Source organism: Fukomys damarensis, unplaced genomic scaffold, assembly GCF_012274545.1.
Source record: "Fukomys damarensis isolate Sample0158 unplaced genomic scaffold, DMR_v1.0_HiC HiC_scaffold_33, whole genome shotgun sequence".
Classification (NCBI taxonomy): Eukaryota; Metazoa; Chordata; class Mammalia; order Rodentia; family Bathyergidae; genus Fukomys; species Fukomys damarensis.
This window is the reverse complement of record NW_022900945.1, coordinates 25,947,031-25,966,728: the sequence shown is the minus strand read 5'-3', so window position 1 is coordinate 25,966,728 and position 19,698 is coordinate 25,947,031. Positions and strand designations below refer to the sequence as shown.

General features: G+C 40.4%; 1 protein-coding gene across 1 annotated transcript in view; it reads left to right on the top strand.

Moving 5' to 3' along the window:
• Dipk1a (divergent protein kinase domain 1A) overlaps positions 1–18,832 on the top strand; it is a 28,593-nt gene extending 9,761 nt beyond the window's left edge. The window contains exons 2-4 of the mRNA XM_010644907.3: positions 13,794–13,901; positions 16,070–16,246; positions 17,502–18,832. Coding sequence (XP_010643209.1) covers positions 13,794–13,901; positions 16,070–16,246; positions 17,502–18,314 — 1,098 coding nt within the window. The 3' untranslated portion in view covers positions 18,315–18,832. The remainder of the gene's footprint in view (positions 1–13,793; positions 13,902–16,069; positions 16,247–17,501) is intronic.
• Positions 18,833–19,698: the final 866 nt, after the last annotated feature.

Genomic DNA, 19,698 nt, shown 5'->3' with positions numbered 1-19,698 from the left:
AAAAAAAAAAAAAAAAATCAGGAACAAGGCAAGGATGCAGGGAAAAAGGAACCCCTCTGTACTGCTGGTGAGAATATAAATTCTCACTATGGAAATCAATACAGAGTTTTCTCAAAAAATTAAAACTAAAGGTACCATATGATCTTGTACCACCCTTTGGTATATACCCAGAGGTATTAAAATCAGCATACCATTGGGATTGCTGCCTACCCATGTTTATTGGAACACGATTCACAATAGCCAGGATATGGAACCAGCCTAGGGCCCCATGAAAACATGAATAAAGAAAATGTGGCATATATACACCATGGAGTATTATTCAGCTATGAAGAACAACAAAATGTCATTTTCAGGAAAATGGACAAATCTGGAGATCATCACGGTGAGTAAAACAAGCCAGACTCAGACAGACAAATATGGCATGTTTTCTGTAATACTATGTACTATCTAAAAAAAGATGACAAGAAAGTAGAAGAAAGCCTGTTATTAGATAAGAGGAAGGGACTAGTGGGGGGTGGAGGCAGTCTCAGACTTGGTACACCAGGAAGAACAGCTGGTCAGCACAGTTGTCACTTTGGCTAAAGCAGCACGATCAACCATAACAATAGCATCCATCAATCACCGCCTAGAAACGACAAACTGTGGCAAGTATTAATTTGCCACCATATGGTGAATGTACCCTTAGAGGAGAAGACTTAAAAGAGGTTGGAGGGGAATAAAGAAATAGAAGAGAAAGAGATTAGAAGCTGGAGGACAAAGGAAGATCACAAAAACTTTGGGAAACTGGTGAAAAAGATAGGAGGTAAAGAGAGAAAAATGCAATAAAAATAACAGAACAGAACAACAACCAAAAAAATTAGAAACCATTTTCATACTCACATAAAAGCAAGAACAATCAAGTCAAAGCAAAACAAGAACAAAAACCAGGAAAAAGAAAAAGGAAAAATGTCTAATTCAAGGCATGTCTCTGTTGTCACTGGTAGACAGAGTAGGCAGACAGAGTCCAGATCTGAGTTGGTGAATCCCAGCAAGCCAGCCATAGTTTTACAGTGGGGTAATGGATAATCCCAGCCAGCCTGCACCTTTATTTCCCCTGAAGCTCAGGCTGGTTTCTAGCTGTGAGGCTGGAACCCGATTAGTTGCCACAGTCCTTGTGCCTCCTGCTGGCTTGAACTTGCTCCCTGACTTCTTGCTAACTTGAACTCAGCACCCTCACTGGGACCCTGAGATCCCCTAGATGAAGCCGGCCAATAGCTTGTACCACTGCTTGTTCTAAATTCTGAGCTTAGTTGGCCCCACTCCAGGATGGCTACCAGCCAATCACCCTCTTCTGGGTGAGGTCTGAACCTGAGTAAACCAGCCTTGCAGTCTTCTGCGACCACTGCTCTGTTCCCCTGCTATATTTCTCCGTGGAGGCTTCTGGGGTCACCAGTAGTCACCATGCCTCTGCAGGTTTGACCTGCCATTCCCACCATGAGCCTGGGCTCAGGGAGAAGGCACCGCCTGCCACCTACCTCCTCTTTGCTGAAGTCTTTCTCGTCGCCCTCCCCATGGACTTCAGTTCTCGCTTCAGGTCCTCTCTGGGTTCCAGGGACACACTCTCCTCCTTCTCCTTGCACCACAATTCCGTGTCCGGATACCAAGTCTCAGAGAGGCTCTTTCTCTGCTGCTCACCACTCCACCATCTTCCCAGAACAGGGCCAGGATGTTAAGGGGGATAAAAATGATCAAAGTACGGTATGTGTATGTACAAATCTGCCAGAATGAAACCAACTAGTCTGTATAAGTAATATGCATTAATAAAGCTGTGCAGAAATACTTAGCGCTGTAAGATTAGTGGTATTCTTAATGTATTTAAACTTCTAGAAATCTGAGGTAAACTTTGCCCAGGAGCCCTGTATAATGGTGCATACCTATAGTCCCAACTATTTAGGAGTCTGAGACAGGAGAATCACTTGAACTCTGGAGTTTGAGACCAGCCTGGGCAACCTAGGAAAACCCTGTCTCAAAAAATAAAGTAGGAAATTTCCTTCTCATATCTACTAGGGCTTGACTCTAGTGAGGTGGTTAATAGGCTTTTGAAATTCTGAAAACGGAAACGGAATGGGTGTGACATACCCAGAAATGCCAAGGTTAACTTGTGGCAGTTGTAAGGAATGAAAACTATACTCTGCTCTTCGTTTAGAAGCAGCTCTGTAAAAATGAGAGCCACCACTAACCCTAGTCAGATGTGCTCGGAAGGACCCTTTTCTTTTTCTACTTGCGCTTTTTTTTAATATGATTTATTACACACTTTATTTGGCTGTAGAAACCCCTAATTTAGTTATTATTCCAGGTGAATCCCTTGACAGAGCCTATTTGCTTTGCTGGGTTATTATCAAAAACAAAAACATCAGGAGGATTTTCCTTCTGTGCATTTCTCAGAACTACTCTGTTTAGTGCTGAGATCTCCTGACTCACCCCTGGGTTGCTGAGAGTTCAGAGTCCTCCAGGATCACACAAGGAGTCATTTTCCCCCCTACTCCGGTGGACCTGTGTGGCCGTTAAATGAGCACAGCTTTAAAACAGAAGCATTAGAAGATGAAAGGGCCTTTAAATTTTATTATGATCTCTTCTAAGACTCAATTACTAGAGATGATGGTCTATTGCTTAAGACAAGGAGATTAAATATACTAAATGTAAGATATTTAGAACCATGTTTTCTGTTAGATAGCACACATAACTATGTTTCATTTAGTTTTGCCTTTGCTCAGGATTGATTATGTGACTTGACAGGTCCATTTTGTGCCATTATCCCTTATTTTTTTTAATGTACTGAACCAATGCTTCTTGGAGCATACTATTTTTAGAGTAAAAGCTTAATTTTCTTCCTTTTAAGAAAATTAGAATGCTGTTCCACTTATGTCAATTTAGGTTAGATTACCAATGTCTTCTTTGGAATTTATAGAACAGTATTTATTAAACAACCACCAACATGTGAGCCCTGTTGTAAGGGTAATCTTATCAGTTGTGTTACAGTGTAATTTTTGGTTGTTTTTATGTGTTACACCACACTCATGTGCTATTCACCGTAATCCTTAGATGGTATCATTGTGATTAATAGTATTCCTGTTACATAATAAAGAGACTAGGGGTGAAAAGCAACTTAGAAGAAATAAGTCTGAAATAAATCCTGTGTTATTTTAGTTAAACATTTAGTTTATGATGCCAGGTGGGTGGGTACACACTTGTAGTCTCAGGACTGGGGAGGTAGAGGCAGGAGGATCTCTGGTTTGAGGCCAGCCTGGGCTACCTAGCAAAACATTGTCTCAAAACAACAGCAGGAACAAAAAACTTAATATGTTTGTGATGGGGCAGTAATTTATATGTCTTGCTGCCAGGTGGTTTTAACCAGTGATGGTACATGTATGACTACCCCATAGGGCAACTGGTTATTAATTTTATTAGTAAAAAGACCAATAAAAGTGATTAGATGGATTTGTACCACCAGTGGTACAAGCCACCCACTGGGGCAGTCACTCATGTACCATCAGGGGTTCAAACCCTGGTGGAATGTATTAAAAGTGAGCCAGGTGGTAGCACACACCTCTAGTCCCAGCACTCAGGAGGCTGAGGCAGGAGGATATCAAGTTCAAGACCAACCTGGACTAAATAACGAGTTCAAGGCCAACCTGGGCCACATAGCAATACCCTGTCTCAAACAAAAAGCCATTTAGTTTATGATTCCTAGGACCCTGGGGATGAGACATGTCCCCATTGAAGAGATGCTTACAAACTAGTAGGGAATATAGAAAAGTGAAAAGGAAAAACATCACTGAGGATGTGGGAGTAGAATTGCTAGATGTAACAAATAAAAATACAAGATGCTCAGTTAAATTTGAATCTGAAATAATGAATAGTGCTTTACGTATAACTGTATCCCCGATATCGACAATAAGCAGCAACTATTTTTTAGTAAAAGCGTGTCCTCTGCAGGATTGTACCGGGCAAGCCTCCTGAAGCAGGTCCCAAAGACTTTCTGGGAGAGGTTATGTCTGGACTGAATTTTGAAGAATAGGCATTGCAAGGCTAAAAAGATAGGAACCGTTCTGCACTTCAGGAGTAGCAAGGACAGTTTGCACAGTGAGGTAAGCAGGGTCAAAATCGTAAATGGCCTTGTGTGTCATTTTAAGGAGTTTGCCTTTCATCTTAAGGGCAGTAGAAAGTCAATAGAAGTTTCAAAGCAAGGGATTTCTGGATCAGATTTATATGCTTTAGAAAATATCACTAGTTGTAGTGTAGAAGGTAGATTAGAGAGGGGTAGTAAGAGGGGTACAGCGCTGGCAGTAGAAATGGACGGGGAAAAACGGAATGAAGGAAATAATCTGATTGCCAGCACCACTTGAATTTGGGGGACTGATGAAGATATTAGGGGACCTCATTGTTTCCTTCCTCCACGACCAGGTAAGACAGCATCTTTCTCTGAGGGTGGGTACAAAGGAGGACAAGCTTGGCGTGAGGGACTCGGGACCCAGATGAGTGGGAAGCACTTGTGGGCTGCCCTTAAGGAGACAGCGACGCCCAGGAAGAGCATGAACGAGTATTTAGCTCGAGAAAGCCTGGCTGGGAGAGAGCCGGGGCTCATCAGAGCTGTGGGATGAACGTCATTGATGATGGCATGCAGAGAAAGCAAAGAAAGTAATGATAGTATTTTAAATAGTGAGAAAGATAACTCCATTAAAGAGAACTCATAAGGAACTTCCAGAGGAGAGAAATATGAGAGAAACTGTTAGGAAAGTTTTAGGCAGTGATGTTAACAAAAGCAAATGCTTTGGGTCATAGAAAGTGAATATGAATGATTTAATATAATATGAAAGAATAACTATGAAGAAATGTTATTCCTTACATAAACATTAAAATCTGCCATTCAGATTTCATGAGTATTTGTGAGAATGAAAAGTCAGTGCCATTCGCTGCCTGGTACCATGGCAGGCCTGGTGGCTCATACCTGTAATCCCAGCACTCAGGAGGCTGAGGCAGGAGGATCACCTCAAGTTTGAGGCCAGCCCAGGCTGCATAGTAAACTCAAGCCTACTTTGCACTACATAGTGGGACTCTGTCTCAAAACAAGAAACAAAAAAACAGTGAATACAGACTGCTATCTCTAGAAACTCTGCTAGGAAATGGGATTTTTTACTGTGGTGAAATACACATAGCATTTACCATCTTAACTTCTGTGTGTGTGGTGCTGGGGATTGAACTTTGGACCTTGAGCTTGTGAAGCAGGCGGCAGCACCACTGAGCTAAATTCCCGACCCTCATCGTAACTATTTCTAACCACATAGTTCAGTAGTGATACATTTTCGCATTGTTGCGCAGCCGTCCCTGTAACTTTCCATTTGAAAAATTAAAACTCTGCACCTATTGTACAATAACTCACCTTTCTCTTCTCTTCCCCCCTTCCTTGGCATCCACCATTCCATTTACTCATCCAAATAAAATTCTACAGTATTTTTCTTTTCTTTTGTACCAGGGATCAAACTCAGGACTTTGCACTTACGCTTGTGAGGCAGGCAGCAGCACCATTGAGATAAATCCCCAGCCCAGTGTTGGTTTGTTTATTTATTTGTTTATTTTTAGTATTTTCTTTTTTAGTGACTGGCTTATTTCTTTCTTTCCTCAAGAAAGAAATGTGACTGGCTTTTTAGTGACTGGCTTATTACAGTGAACCAAAAGTTCATCATGTTGCAGTACATATCAGAATCTCCTTCCTTTTCAAGAATGAATAATACTCTGTTGCCTGTCATGTTTTATTTATTTGTTCACCCACATTTGGGCTGGAAATTTGTCTCAGATTCACCTATTCTAGTTTGGTCTGCCATACTCCTTAGAGTGATTTTGAAAGATAATAGGATCCTGACAAGGTAAAATTTATTCCTATAAGCCAAGATTGGTTCAATATTTGAAAATCCGTCACTATTTTAAGAGAGTAGAAAACTATGATTATCTAAATTGATAGATTTAACAAAATTTAATAAATTCTTAGCCAATTAGAGCACAAAGGAACTTTCTCAACCTGACTATACAAATACTACAACCAATATCATGTGTAAGGGTGAAAGTCTGAGTATATAATCACTGAGATCAGATTAAGGCGAGGATGTACATTTTCCTCACTTCTGTATGTTACTGCATATTCTGGCCAGTTTAATAAGACAAGTAAATAAAATGCATAGAAATTGAGAAGAGAGAAATAAGGAAAAGGAGGAAAGAAAAAAAACAGTTGTGGTGGTGCATGCCTTTAATCTTAGCACTCTGGGAGGTAGGAGGATCATGTGTTCTAGCTCAGTCTGTATAATTTAGCAAGACCTTATCTCAAAAAAATTAAAAAGGACCAGATATATCTAGTGCGAAGGTCCAGGGTTCAATCCCCAGTATTGTGAAAAGAAGGAAGGGAGGAAGGAAGGGTAGGAAAGAGAGAGGGGGGAAAAAAAAAAGTTGGGTGTGGTGGCGCCACCTGTAATCCCAGAACTCAGGAGGATCGCCTCAAATTCAGGCCAGCCTGGGCTGCATAGTGAGCTTAAGGCCAGCCTGAACTGCATAGCAAGATCCTGTCTCAGAAAAACAAAAGGACCAGGGAGGGGGGCAGGGGGAGGAGGAGGGGAAGAGGAAGGAGAGAAACAGAATTGATGCAACCTTATTACTAGATTTATAATGAAAGCAAGGCATTTATTCAGTCATGAAATATTTACTTGCAATAAGTAAATTTATTTTGCAATAGTCATGAAACATTCCATATAATCTGTCATAAGTTCACTGATGTTCTAACTGTATTTGTTTTTATTTTTATTTATCTATTTATTGGTACCAGGAATCAAACTTGGGACCTTGCACTTGCGAGGCAGGTGGTGGCACCACTGAGCTAAATCCCCGGCCCTCTCGCTGTATTTCAGTGCTCTCTCAACTTGCCTGAGATATTTACTTAAGGCAGAAGCAGTTATTCTCCCAGTGTGGCTTCTGTTACATTACCGTTAGCACCAGGCAGCTAGAAGTTCTGAATTAGTATATCTTAAAATTTGATTTCAGACCAGAAGTCTCAGCATCCACCAAAGAACTCACTGTGAATGCAGATTTTCAGCCACACCGAGACCAACTGACTCAGAAACTCTGAGACTTGGGTCTGACGTCTGTGTTTAGCAAGCCCTCCATGTGACCTGAACTTCCTTAATGTTTGAAAATCTCTGGTATAAATTGGCTTGGGGTTAGTCTCCTTAAAGAGAAAGATTATAGCTCCAACTGGTTCTTATGCCTTCATGAAAGGGCATAAAATATAATTTAGCCAACCCACATATCTTAAATACCTTTGATTTCATCAAATTTCATCAATAAAAATTCCCAATTTTTTTTTGTACAAAGTCTCTCTAGGCAGTTCGGGCTGGTCCTGAACTTACTATGTAACACAAGCTGCCCTCAAACTCATAGCAATCTTCCCATCTCAGCCTCCCGAGTGCTGGGATTATGAGTGTGAGGCATCATGACCAGCCTAAAATCCCAATTTTCTAGTTAACAAAATCTCCGTCATGGGGCTGGACATGTAGCTCAGTGGTAGGATGCTTGAGATCCTAGCATTCACGAGGTCCTGGGTTTGATCCCCACCTCTGGGGGGAACATGGGAAATCAGTCAGTGATTGAGATAAGGAATATAAAAGCACTTACAGTCACTGCCTTTAGAGCATGGGCTTCCTGTAGATCTCTAGCCAAATACTTGTGCTTTCCTGGTTCAATATTAGATGCACCTAGACTATATCCTGCATACACGTACACACACACACACACACACACACACACACACACACACACACACCCCACAGGTGCTCTGCTGTGTGCACTTGGGATTTTAAAATAAATTATGGTCACTATAACAGAAGGAAAGAGCTAGGCATGGTTGTGCACACCTGTAATCTCAGCAGTCTTGGAGGCTGTCACAGAAGCATCACAAGTTCAAGCCCAGCCTGAGCAACTTAGTGAGACCCTTTTTCGGACCATTTTTTTTTTTTAAGGTTGGGGATGCAGCTCAGTGCAAAGACCCTGGGTTCAATCCTCAGTACCACCACTACCCTTTAAAAAAAGACTACAGATGTGTATGTGTGTGTGTGTGTGTGTGTGTATAGGGAGAGAGAGATTTGAACAATTTGACAACTTTCAGTGGTTAAAAGTCAGCAGGCTGGGGATTTAGCTCAGCAGACATAGCATCTGCCTGGCAAGTTCAAGGTCCTGAGTTCAATCCCTGGTACTGGAAATAGAGAGACGTCATCAGAGGGAGAGAATAGGGGTTGAAGATAAAGTGAGTGTGCATAAAATGGTGAAGGTTTAAAATAGCTGATTTAGGGATTGGAAAGGGTGTTGACTAGACACATGGAGGATTTTTCAGGCATTATGAAGAACCCTGTTCCTTACCCTCTCCTCCCCTTAGAAAGGAGAAACTGAAGTCTGAAATTGATGTCTGAAATATATTTTTAGAGCATGGATCTCAGAAAATTATTTAAAACCTAGTACTACACGTGTTCATTATTATTGCCCCCTTGTGGTACAGTTCCCACAGTTTATGAAATTATTCCTTTAATATGGGCGGGTTTTGTAACGTGCTGCTAAATGCTGCCATCTGCTGGTATTGTGAAGAATGTGCAGGCAAAGGGTGGCGATCAAAATTAAAATCTTAGGAGTGGAAGACCTTTGACATTTTCTGCTGACTTTCTTCTTGTAAAGCTGAACATGCTTTATAATTTTTGTGTGTTTTTACTTAGAATATCATATTACTTACAGTAATTATAGTCTCTGTATATGGCCATGCCTAAAAAATAAAACAAAACAGTCGCTTCCACAGAAGCATGTGGAAATTTGTTTCTGGCTTGTAATGGAAACCACAAGCCGAAGAGCCTGTTCTCTGTGACTACCTCTTTGATGCAGAGTTGGCGTTAGGCCTTTGCTCAAAACAGGAAATTTGATTCTTCTAGGTGAATACCAGACTAGTCTGCTTCGCTGCTTACCAGTGTGCTAATAAGATAGTTCGTTTATACTTTAAAACACAAAAAGTTTTAGATATTATGGAAAATACTTTTCCAATGCGTGCCCCATGCACACCCTGGGGACTGCACCCAGGGCCTTGTGTGTGCAAGGACCTGAACACGAGCTACACCCTCAGACCCTTTTTTAGTTTATTTGAATGAAGGATCTCACTGAGGTGCCCAGGCTGGCCTTGAATTTGTGATCCTTCTGCTTCTGCTTCCTGGGTAGCTGGGATTATAGGGATGTGCCACTGTGCCAGTTTTTTGTTTTTTATTTTATTTTATTTTATTTTTATTTATTTGTTTGTTTGTTTATTGGTACTGGGGATTGAACTCGGGTCCTTGCGCTTGCAAGGCAGGCCACCGAACCGCTGAGCTAAATCCCCAGCCCTGTTTTTTGTTTTTTAAAAGACACAGTCTCCCAATATCGCCCAGGCTAGTCCGGATCTCCTGGGCTCAAGTGATCTTCCTGCCTCAACTTCGAGAGAACATCTGAAACCGTAGGTCCACACCAACATGCCTGGTTCCCAATGAGGTTTTTAAATCAAAACCACTGTGTTTTTTATGATGTTGGTTAATTAAGATACATGTACTGAAAACAGATGCCCAATAGTGTTAATGCTCCAGGGGACAGGTTGAGAGATAAATGCAACCCAGTTTCTGCCTTCAAATTATCTTACTTTCTAGCAGGAAAGAAAACATGAGTGCAAATGATATTTGAGTTGGAATACTGCATAAGGAAAGAAGAGAGGAAATACATAGGGCAGAAAGAAGTATACAGAATCAAGATTATTCATTCGGAAGATGGGTGTTCAGAGAGGACCATGTTTAAATCCAGACCTTAGGGTTCAGTATAACACTCAGGAGCCCCGTCAGTACCAATGAAGGGATAGCTCTTTCAGTCCTATCCTCGAAGTCGTTTGTCATAGAATTGCTGCTTCTTCTGAATAAAAACCCAGCGTACACTTTACTCACTCACCTAACTGGCAGGTGCTCTTCACCTATATTTGATTATGTGCTGAGCATTATGCATAGCCCCAAGGGAACAAAAAGTACAGTGCTGGCCCTGCTTTGAGTTGCTCGTGTGGACGGAATGGGTGTGAGTAGAGACCTTTCTTGGGAACTGTGAAGAGGGGCATCCGACCCAGTCCATAGTAAACTTGATCTGTTAGCTTCTTTCACACATAGTCAGTTCTGGTTCTTTTACCTAAGTGGTCAAAAGCACAAGCTCTGGAGGCAGATGGCCTGGGCTCCGACTCCAACACCGCCACTAACCTCCCTTGCCTCAGTGTGTTTGTCAATGAAAGGGCCACAAAAGTAATGGCTATCGCATAGGGACATTGTGAGGATTAAAACGATACACATGCTAGACTCTTAGGATGATGTTGGTATACAGGAAAAATCTGACAAACACCTGTGTGCCTACCACCTTCTTGACAGATCATAACCTTAAGCCAGATATGCTTCATTTTTCAAAAGAAATAAAATATTACAGTCGCAGTGGAAGTCCTTCTAATCCTCCCTGACGGTCTCCCTCCTCTAGAGTAACTACCCTGTCGAATTTGGTGTCAGTTCTTGGCACTGTGTTTTCATACTTTCTGTGTGTACATGGGATGATTTTAAAAATTAACTTAAAGGAGGGGAGGTTTATTTACTTCATTTCAGAAGGCAAAAGATGCCCAGTATGTCCACATAAGGGAAAACAGGATAATGGCACTATGTCTTTTACTGTAATCATTTAAAAATAAACATTCAACGTATTTTTCAGAGGATTCAGACCATAGTAGCTGGCTTGAAAGTAGACTCCTCCTAGCGAAAGGGTGTGGCAAAGAAAAGCTGCTAAGGTCAAGGCAGCTGGGAAGGAGAGCAGGGGATGGTGCCAGAGACGAAAGGGCCAGGAACCCGATATGGACCCTGAGGTGTCCCACCTCTTCAACCCATCCAGACACATCCAGGCATCCATGTTCAAATTCAAATCATTAATTTCTTCAAGAGATGCTAGTGAGCCAGGTGTGGTGGCACACACCTATATTCCTAGCACTTGGGAGGCTGAGGCAGGAGGCTCAGTGTGAATTTGAGGATGGCCTGGGCTACCTAGTGAGTTCAAGATCAGCCTGAACTACACTGCAAGACCCTGCCCCACCCCCCCGCGCACACACACACACACACACACACACACACACAAAGCTAGTTCAGAAAATTTAATATCTTTTACTTGAAAGTTTGGCTGTATGAAATAAGAATAGCTGTTATTGTGTGCTTAGTGATGTCACAGGGGTTCTGTTCTTATACCATTTAATCATCACAGTGATGCCATAAACCAGACACTCTCAACACTGCTGCTTATAAATGAGAAAGCCACGACCCGGGCAAGTCACATGTCCACTCTCACGGACTTTACTGGCATTTTACTATGGTTGTCTTCCCCTAAAGGTGGCTGTGGAGAAATATGGTATTAATCTAATTTGTTTGCCCTTAAAAAAGCTTTGATGTTTTTGCCTAGGTGCTCAAAGGATATCCAGTAAATGTCAAAGGGATATATCATAGAAGTCATTAGGGCCAGTTTTCCTTGGGATGTTATGTGTTTTCTACCCATACATTGAACTATTCTTTCATTTATATGAAGTGTCCTTGAATTCTACTTTGAATATTTTTTTCGTTTCCACTTATCCCCCACCCCGTTCTCCCTTGTGTGGATCTACTGGATATCTTTTTTTTTTTCTTTTCCTGTGTCTGTAAATTTATCTCAAATTTGCTTTCATTTTGTAAATGCCCATTTCATTTTGCTCACTTTCCTCAGTATAGTCCTCATAAGCCATACTTTGTCCTTTTTTTCTTTCTTTCCATCACTATTTACAATGTGGCTTTCATTTCCAGGATTTTTCTCTTCTTCCTTTCTGAATTTTGTTAGCTTATTTTACATCTCCTTCTGTTGCCTTAACATTTCTTCTGCTTTGAGGTCTTATTTTAAACTGTTTTAGTGAATTCTTTTTATTCACAGCAATATGTTCAGCCTGCTTCATGGTAACATTTTTTATGGAAAATTTCTTTAACATTTGCACTTTCTATTCCATTTTTTATACTATTTCCTTCCTCCCATCCTCTCTCCCCCTCTCTCCCTCTCTCAGGGCACTGAACAACACCCCCAGCCTTTTCTACTTTTTTATTTTGAGGCTGCTGTGCTGTGGCCACCACCAGTGGTGGTGTAGTGCTGTAATCTCAGCACTCAGCAGACAGGCAGGAGTTTGCGGCCAGCCTGAACTATACAGCAAGACAATGTCTCAAAACAATAAAGTGTGTCAGGATCTAAGTTACCTATGCTGGCCTTGAATTTCCCATTCTTCTGCCTCCTCCTCCTGAGCAGCTAAGATTGTAGGGAGGTGACTGTATCCAGCCTTCCTAATTCTTATAAATTTACAGTATAGATTTCTTGCTTGTATTCTTTTATTTTTCATTCTTGTGGTTTTTGTTTGTTTTGTTTTTTGAGACAGGGTCTTGCTATGTAGTTCAGGCTGGGCTTGAACTCGATATGTATGAATTCACGGCAGTCCTCCTGCCTCAGACTGGGATTACAGGTGTCTGCCACTATGCCTGGCTATTACTCATTCCTATGTAAAATGAGTCTTCCCCAACTAGCCATTTGAACATTTGTATGATGCAGCTAGTACAGTGAAGCTGCCTGAGTTTCTGTGTGTGTGTGTGTGTGTGTGTGTGTGTGTGTGTGTTGTGTGAGAAAGAAGGAAAAAGTGAGGTAGAGAGACAAGAGACATACAGATTGGCTTAAATTCTCTATTAGCTACCGTGCTGCTCATAACATAGTCTTCTAGCTCTAGGTTGTGAATTGCCTCCAGCAAATACATTTTAAAGGATTTCATCTTTATTACATGAGCAGTCACCTCTGCCTTGCACTACTGTTTCATGATGCCACATAGTCCGGGGAAGTTCCCACAGCTTGTGCCCCTGAAGCCTTCATTGTAAACCAAGGTGATAGTTGTGTTCCTCAGATTCTCTCCTACTTGGTGCCCTGCTACCTTTGAGAACTGAGGTCACAGCAGATACTTGCTCTCAGCCTCCTTCTGCAGTCTGGTGTAACCTGCTGAATTTAGCACATCATCCTTATTTACTGTGCCTAGGGTTAGAAGATACCTTCATCAAAGAGAATTTGCATTCATCTTTCTCTTCTTGTTTTTGTGTGATCTCAAGGATGAAAAAATGGCTATCTTTATTTTGTTGTTTTAAGTTACTGTGTTAAACTTTTAATTTTATTTTAAAATCAAAGTCATTGTTTTTTAAATAGAGAACCTCAGCTGGGTGTTATGGGGTCCACCTGTAATCCCAATATAGTTTGTAATCCCAGGCTAAGGCAGGATGATCACAACTTCAAGCCTTGCCTGGGCAATTTAGCAACTTAACAAGACAGTTTTAAAATTTTAAAAAGGACTAGAGGTATAGCTCAGTGCAAAGGCCTTGAGTTCAGACTACAGTAAGCCAAAGGGGGCTGGGGGAGTATGCCTCCACTCTTAGAAAAAGTAAAGATTGTGTTAAATGGGAAAAATCATTTCAGAATTCTGTGTACATCCCAGGGGCAATGAACCTTAGTATATAACAAAAGTTAGAATCAGAGCTTGGATTCAAATCCAGGTCTGTGTAAATCCAAAGCCTGAGTTCTTTCCATGAGAGAACTTTTCTTTTCCAGATGTTTCTTCTTATGAACATTTTTAATTAACTTTTTTATTTCTTGGTTTTTAGTGTGACAAGTACAAGACTGGAGTTATTGATGGGCCAGCATGTAATAGCCTTTGTGTTACAGAAACTCTTTATTTTGGAAAATGCTTATCCACCAAGCCCAACAATCAGGTATGGACACTGAAAATATCATAGAATGTCATTGAGTTCTAATTTCACCTTAAACTAAAAGCTTTATTAAAATAATTTTCGAACAAGAGATTTAGGACATTACATGTATTTTAAGTTTGAATGCTTTGATTCATTCATTTTAAAACATGTTAATTCCCTAGTCCCAGAATATTCCAGGCATTGTTTTAATTATTAGAAATACAGTGACGGTTAAGACAAACACGATTTCTTCCTCTATGAACCTTCCGTTATCCCAGAGGGAAGTAGATACAAATGGTTGGTAGATAAACAATAAGTAAACAATGTAATTATGAAATATGGAGTGTTCTGTGTAGAGATCCATGGAGTGAACCGATAAGAGGATGCAAGGAGTGAGCTGGTACAGAGGTGCTTTAGAGGAAGGAAGTCTTCAGAGAAAACCTTTCAGAGATCACAGCTGAGCTCATACTTGAATGTAGAATTAAACTATAGGCACAGGATAATCAAAGTCATAAAAGAGCCACAAAGCACTGGTAAACATAATGAAAAGTTATGTCTCACTTATCATCTAAGAAATATAAATAAAAACAATAAAATACCGTGGAACTAGACGAAAATATAACAAAACATCCTTGGGCAATGGCAATTCCTGTTTTTGCCCCTTGAATATGGGGGATTGAATCTAGGATCACTCTATACTGAAGTACATCTCGAGCCCTTCTTTTCTTTTTTTGAGTCAAACACACCCTACATTGCCCAGGCTGGGATTGAACTCACAGTTTTCCTGCCTTCACCTCCCAGAGTGCTGGGATTGCAGGCATGCACCACTGTGCAGAGCTGAACTTTATGTTCTGAGAGAAGATATATAATAAATGTATGGATAAATAACATAAGATAATGTCACACAGTGCTGAAGGGTATGAGGAAAACAAAACAAGATGAGTTAGAGGCAGCTCAGGGGTAGAACCTATTATACATAGGGGGTCAGGAAAGGCCTTTCAAAATGATATTTGAGCTAACATTTGAATGATGTGGAGAAGCTAGCCAGAGTGAAGCAGATCATGAAGCAGAAGGAAGTTTAGTAGGTTCCGAGAAGGATCAGAGTAGCTAGGGCATAGTGAACCAGGGACAAAGTGATAAAAGGTTAAGTTGGAGAAGTAGGCCAGGCCAGCTCAACAGGCTGTGGAGTCTATGAGTTTTATTCTAACTGAATTGGGAATTTACTGGAAAACTGATGAGGATGATGTAATCTTTGTATTAATATTATTAATATGACTAGGTGCTAGATATTGAACCCAGGCCTTTCCACATGCTAAGCACACATTCTGCCATAGTTATACCGTGCTCTTTTTACTTTTTGAAACAGGGTCTAAGTTATTCAGATTGGCCTCAAACTTGCAATCTTCTTGCCTTAGCCTCCTGAGTAGCTGGGGTTACACCATGCCCGGATCCTGTTTATTTTTTATACTAAAAAAAGCCAGCCATTAGAATTAAGTGGTTAGGATCAGGAGCTCTTAGTCTTGACAAGCTACACAATATATTGAATTATGAAGATTCATACATGACACAGCCATGTCCGTTCATTATCCAGTGCACGTTGTTCATTGTGTCTCTACTCCAGCGGGGCATTCAGCAGTGTCTTGAGTCCACCTGTTTACACAGGTATTTACCCCATCCAAAGGTGCCACTCGGGTATTTACAGATACTTATATTGTTATTTACTTTAAGTATTAGCATCGATAATATTTGCATTTTATTATATTTTATAATTCAATACATCATGAATTGAAATGGACATACTAAATGTGTCTGGCTGACAGTCTTAACTGGGACTTACTTTGGGGGTAAAGCTTGCTTTATGTGCATCCAGAAGTCATGCTAGAACTTATTTTCCAGTCTAGTATTTGGGGGGAAATACAGTATGTGCGCATGCGTGCACGTGTGTGTGCACGTGTTTAATTGGGGACTGAAGCCAGGGCCTTCCCACTAAGGTACATCTCCAGTCCTTGTTTTGTATTGAGACTAGGTCTCACCAAGTTGCTAAGTTGCCCAGGTTGGGGTGAACTTTCAGTCCTCAGCCTCTGAGTTCTGGGATTATAGTCATGCAACACCACGCCCAACTTGTAGAGGTATACTGTTTAGATTTGCTGCTCAGTATAATACATAACTTCTTTTTCTTTTTCACAAAGATGTATTTAGGGATTTGGGATAATCTACCAGGTGTTGTGAAATGTCAAATGGAACAAGCACTCCATTTTGATTTTGGAACTGAATTGGAGCCAAGGAAAGAAATAGTGCTATTTGATAAGCCAACTAGGGGAACCACTGTACAGAAGTTCAAAGAAATGGTTTACAGTCTCTTTAAGGTAAGTGTTATCTATTCACATGTTGTTAGTGTAGTCTCCACCAAGAAAGACTGGCAGGGCCCCATCCTAAGTTACTAACATTTTGATACTTTACTTCCTGAGGAAATGATTCAAAGAAAGGAAAAAATACATGTTGGCGGAGATATAACATTTGCAATAGCTAATAATGTCCAAGATATGAGGGAGTTCATTGTCTAGTTAGACTGCTGTACATTTCAACATTAAAGCGGATAGAAGTTAAAATCAAATTAGTGCACTATGCCTGAGGTGGTGGTATATTCCTGTAATCCTAGCTATGTGGGAGCTTGAGGTGGGAGGTTATTGCTTCACCCTGAATTTGAAGTCAGCCTAGGCAACACAGGAAGATCCTGTCTGAAGAAAAAAAAATTAGTGTACTGATTGCAAATTAAAGAAATACTCACTTGAAGACTAAGCAAAAATGAAAATGATGAGTTGAAAAGAATTTGCTTTGCTGTTTTATTTTTACTCAAAAGCTTTCTTTGGCTGCTTTACATGCATTTCAGACTATTTTCTCCCAAAGAACCCTAAAAGGGAAAACATTTTAACCTCCATTATCAAAACAATAAAATCATTGTTCATTTGATAAATATATTTTCACTTGACCAATGTTACAAGTTTGATGTACCTTAAAATGAAAATTGGAGGCCAGGGATTTAGCTCAGTGGCACCGCACCTGCCTCACAAGCGCAAGGTTCTGAGTCCGATCCCCAGTACCAAATAAATACATACATACATACATACATACAAATAGATGTGGCCTCTGCATTCTGATCAGCACTATTATTTTAAAAAAGTAAATTGGAATTAAATGTGTAAGACAAAAAACATGTAAGTATCCTAGTACTATCCTAAGTCTTAGAGGGCTGAAGGAATTAGGGTGGCTATTAACAAATGAAAAAAAAATTTAAAGGATTTAGCTGGGCATGGTGGTACATGCCTAGAATGTTAGCAGAGGATCGCTGAGTTTGCAGCCAGCCTGGGCTAGAGTGAGGTCAAGGCCAGCCTGAATTACATATTAAGACCCTGTCCCCAAAAGAAGGTGGGGGCAGGCATCACAGTTACATAAAAAATTTTAAGCATCACATTTGGAGATTTAACAGATTTCATCCTTTACAGGGACTCAGTAGCAGGATTATCACTAGTATGGTAATAACACCCATACAGCAACTTAGTATGTTAAATAGGAGGTATTTTCCATTCCTTCTATGTAAATGTCACATTCTTGTCTTGACAGGCAAAATTAGGTGACCAAGGAAACCTCTCCGAACTGGTTAATCTCATCTTGACAGTAGCTGATGGAGACAAAGATGGCCAGGTATCCTTGGGTGAAGCAAAGTCAGCATGGGCACTCCTTCAATTAAATGAATTTCTTCTCATGGTGATACTTCAAGACAAAGAACATACCCCAAAACTAATGGGATTCTGTGGTGACCTCTACGTAATGGAAAGTGTCGAATATACCTCTCTCTATGGAGTGAGCCTCCCGTGGGTCATTGAACTTTTTATTCCATCTGGGTTCAGAAGAAGCATGGATCAGCTGTTCACACCATCATGGCCTAGAAAGGCTAAAATAGCCATAGGACTCCTAGAATTTGTGGAAGATGTCTTCCACGGACCCTATGGAAACTTTCTCATGTGTGACACTAGTGCCAAAAACCTAGGCTATAATGAGAAGTATGATTTGAAAATGGTGGATATGAGAAAAATTGTACCAGAGACAAACCTCAAAGAACTTATCAAGGATCGTCACTGTGAGTCTGACCTGGATTGTGTGTATGGCACTGATTGTAGAACTAGTTGTGATCAAAATACAATGAAATGTACTTCAGAAGTAATACAACCAAACTTGGCAAAAGCCTGTCAGTTACTCAAAGACTACCTATTACGTGGTGCTCCAAGCGAAATTCGTGAAGAATTAGAAAAGCAGCTTTATTCTTGTATTGCTCTCAAAGTCACAGCAAATCAAATGGAAATGGAACATTCTTTAATACTAAATAACCTAAAAACATTATTGTGGAAGAAAATTTCCTACACAAACGACTCTTAATTTGGACAGTTACCATCATAGGAAACTTCTGAATGAAGATGCACTTTGAACATTTAAAAGAATGGCTTCTGGTTCAGAGATCCTTTCTCTTGGGGCCTAAGAAGCCATCATCTTAAATAGACATGATAATGGTAACGGCAGGCAGTACAGATGAACATCTCCAGAATATTTCACTCCTTTGTTTTTTGAGATGGGGTCTTGCTCTGTTGCCCAGGTGTATCAAACTCCTAGACTCCAGTGATTTTTCTGCCTGAGCCTGTGTGCTGGGACTATAGGCAAACGCCACCATGTGCCAATTCCTGCTTTTAGAAGTCCTTACATTTGCCATTTACATTCACTGTGTAACTACTTTGAAGAGTGACTTTTAAAAAAACTGTGAAAAGCCTCATTCCATAAACATCAACAGTGAGTACTTTGTGGATTTATATTAGCCAAAATACCATTGCTGGAAACATTGTTTTCATTGAAGCTATTTAAAATTTATACAAAGTTACTAATGTCTTAGCATGGTAATGTTTGCACATTAGACTGCAAAGCAGATTAAAATTACTCCTTTATAAAACAGATGTTGAGTCAATAGCATGATTTATTGTACTATACTTACATAATCTTAACCTCATACATCAAATGTCATGGGTACTTTGAGAACATTCCCTGGTTTTTAACATAAGAAAATATTCTACTTAATATTCAGTTAACACTTTTAGTGGCTGAATTTTCACTAACCTACAGATTGGATGGGGCGGGGCATGGTGGCACATGCCTATAATCCCAGCACTCTAGGGAAGCTGAGGCAGGAGGATCACAAGTTCAATACCAGCCTAGACTGCATAGCAGGCTGTTTAAATTAAAAAAACAAAAAAAACTGGATGGGCCCATCTTCATATCAGCCACACCTACCAAGCCCTTAGAGAATGTAGCTCATTGGTAGTGCTTGCTTAAAAGCTCGAGGCCCTAGGGCTGAGCCCTCGCACTGCAAGAAACATCTTGAGGCCACACACCAAAGAGCCACTTACCCTGAATTTGAGCTATGGGGAAACTGGTTAACTGTTAAGAGCAAGACTAAACCATTAAAGACTTATTTCCCATCTTCAGTGTTTTCTGTGGGCTAAAGGGCTGTTTCTTAAGACGCACGTAAATTTATCCACCATTTTTTCCCAAACTTGATATCCAAGATGTTAATTAAAATTTGATCCTCTTCCATGTATTTTCATAGTCAGATCTGGCATGTGCCCTTCAACATCTCCATAAAATGAGATATCTCTTGAAACTGGAAGCACTACTGTTTTCTACCTGGCTAAAGCAAATATATTAAATCTGTGCTCTTCATTTGCTTTCTTTCAAAATTTTAAAGCCATGGATCAGTACGAGTTTTGTTTCCTTT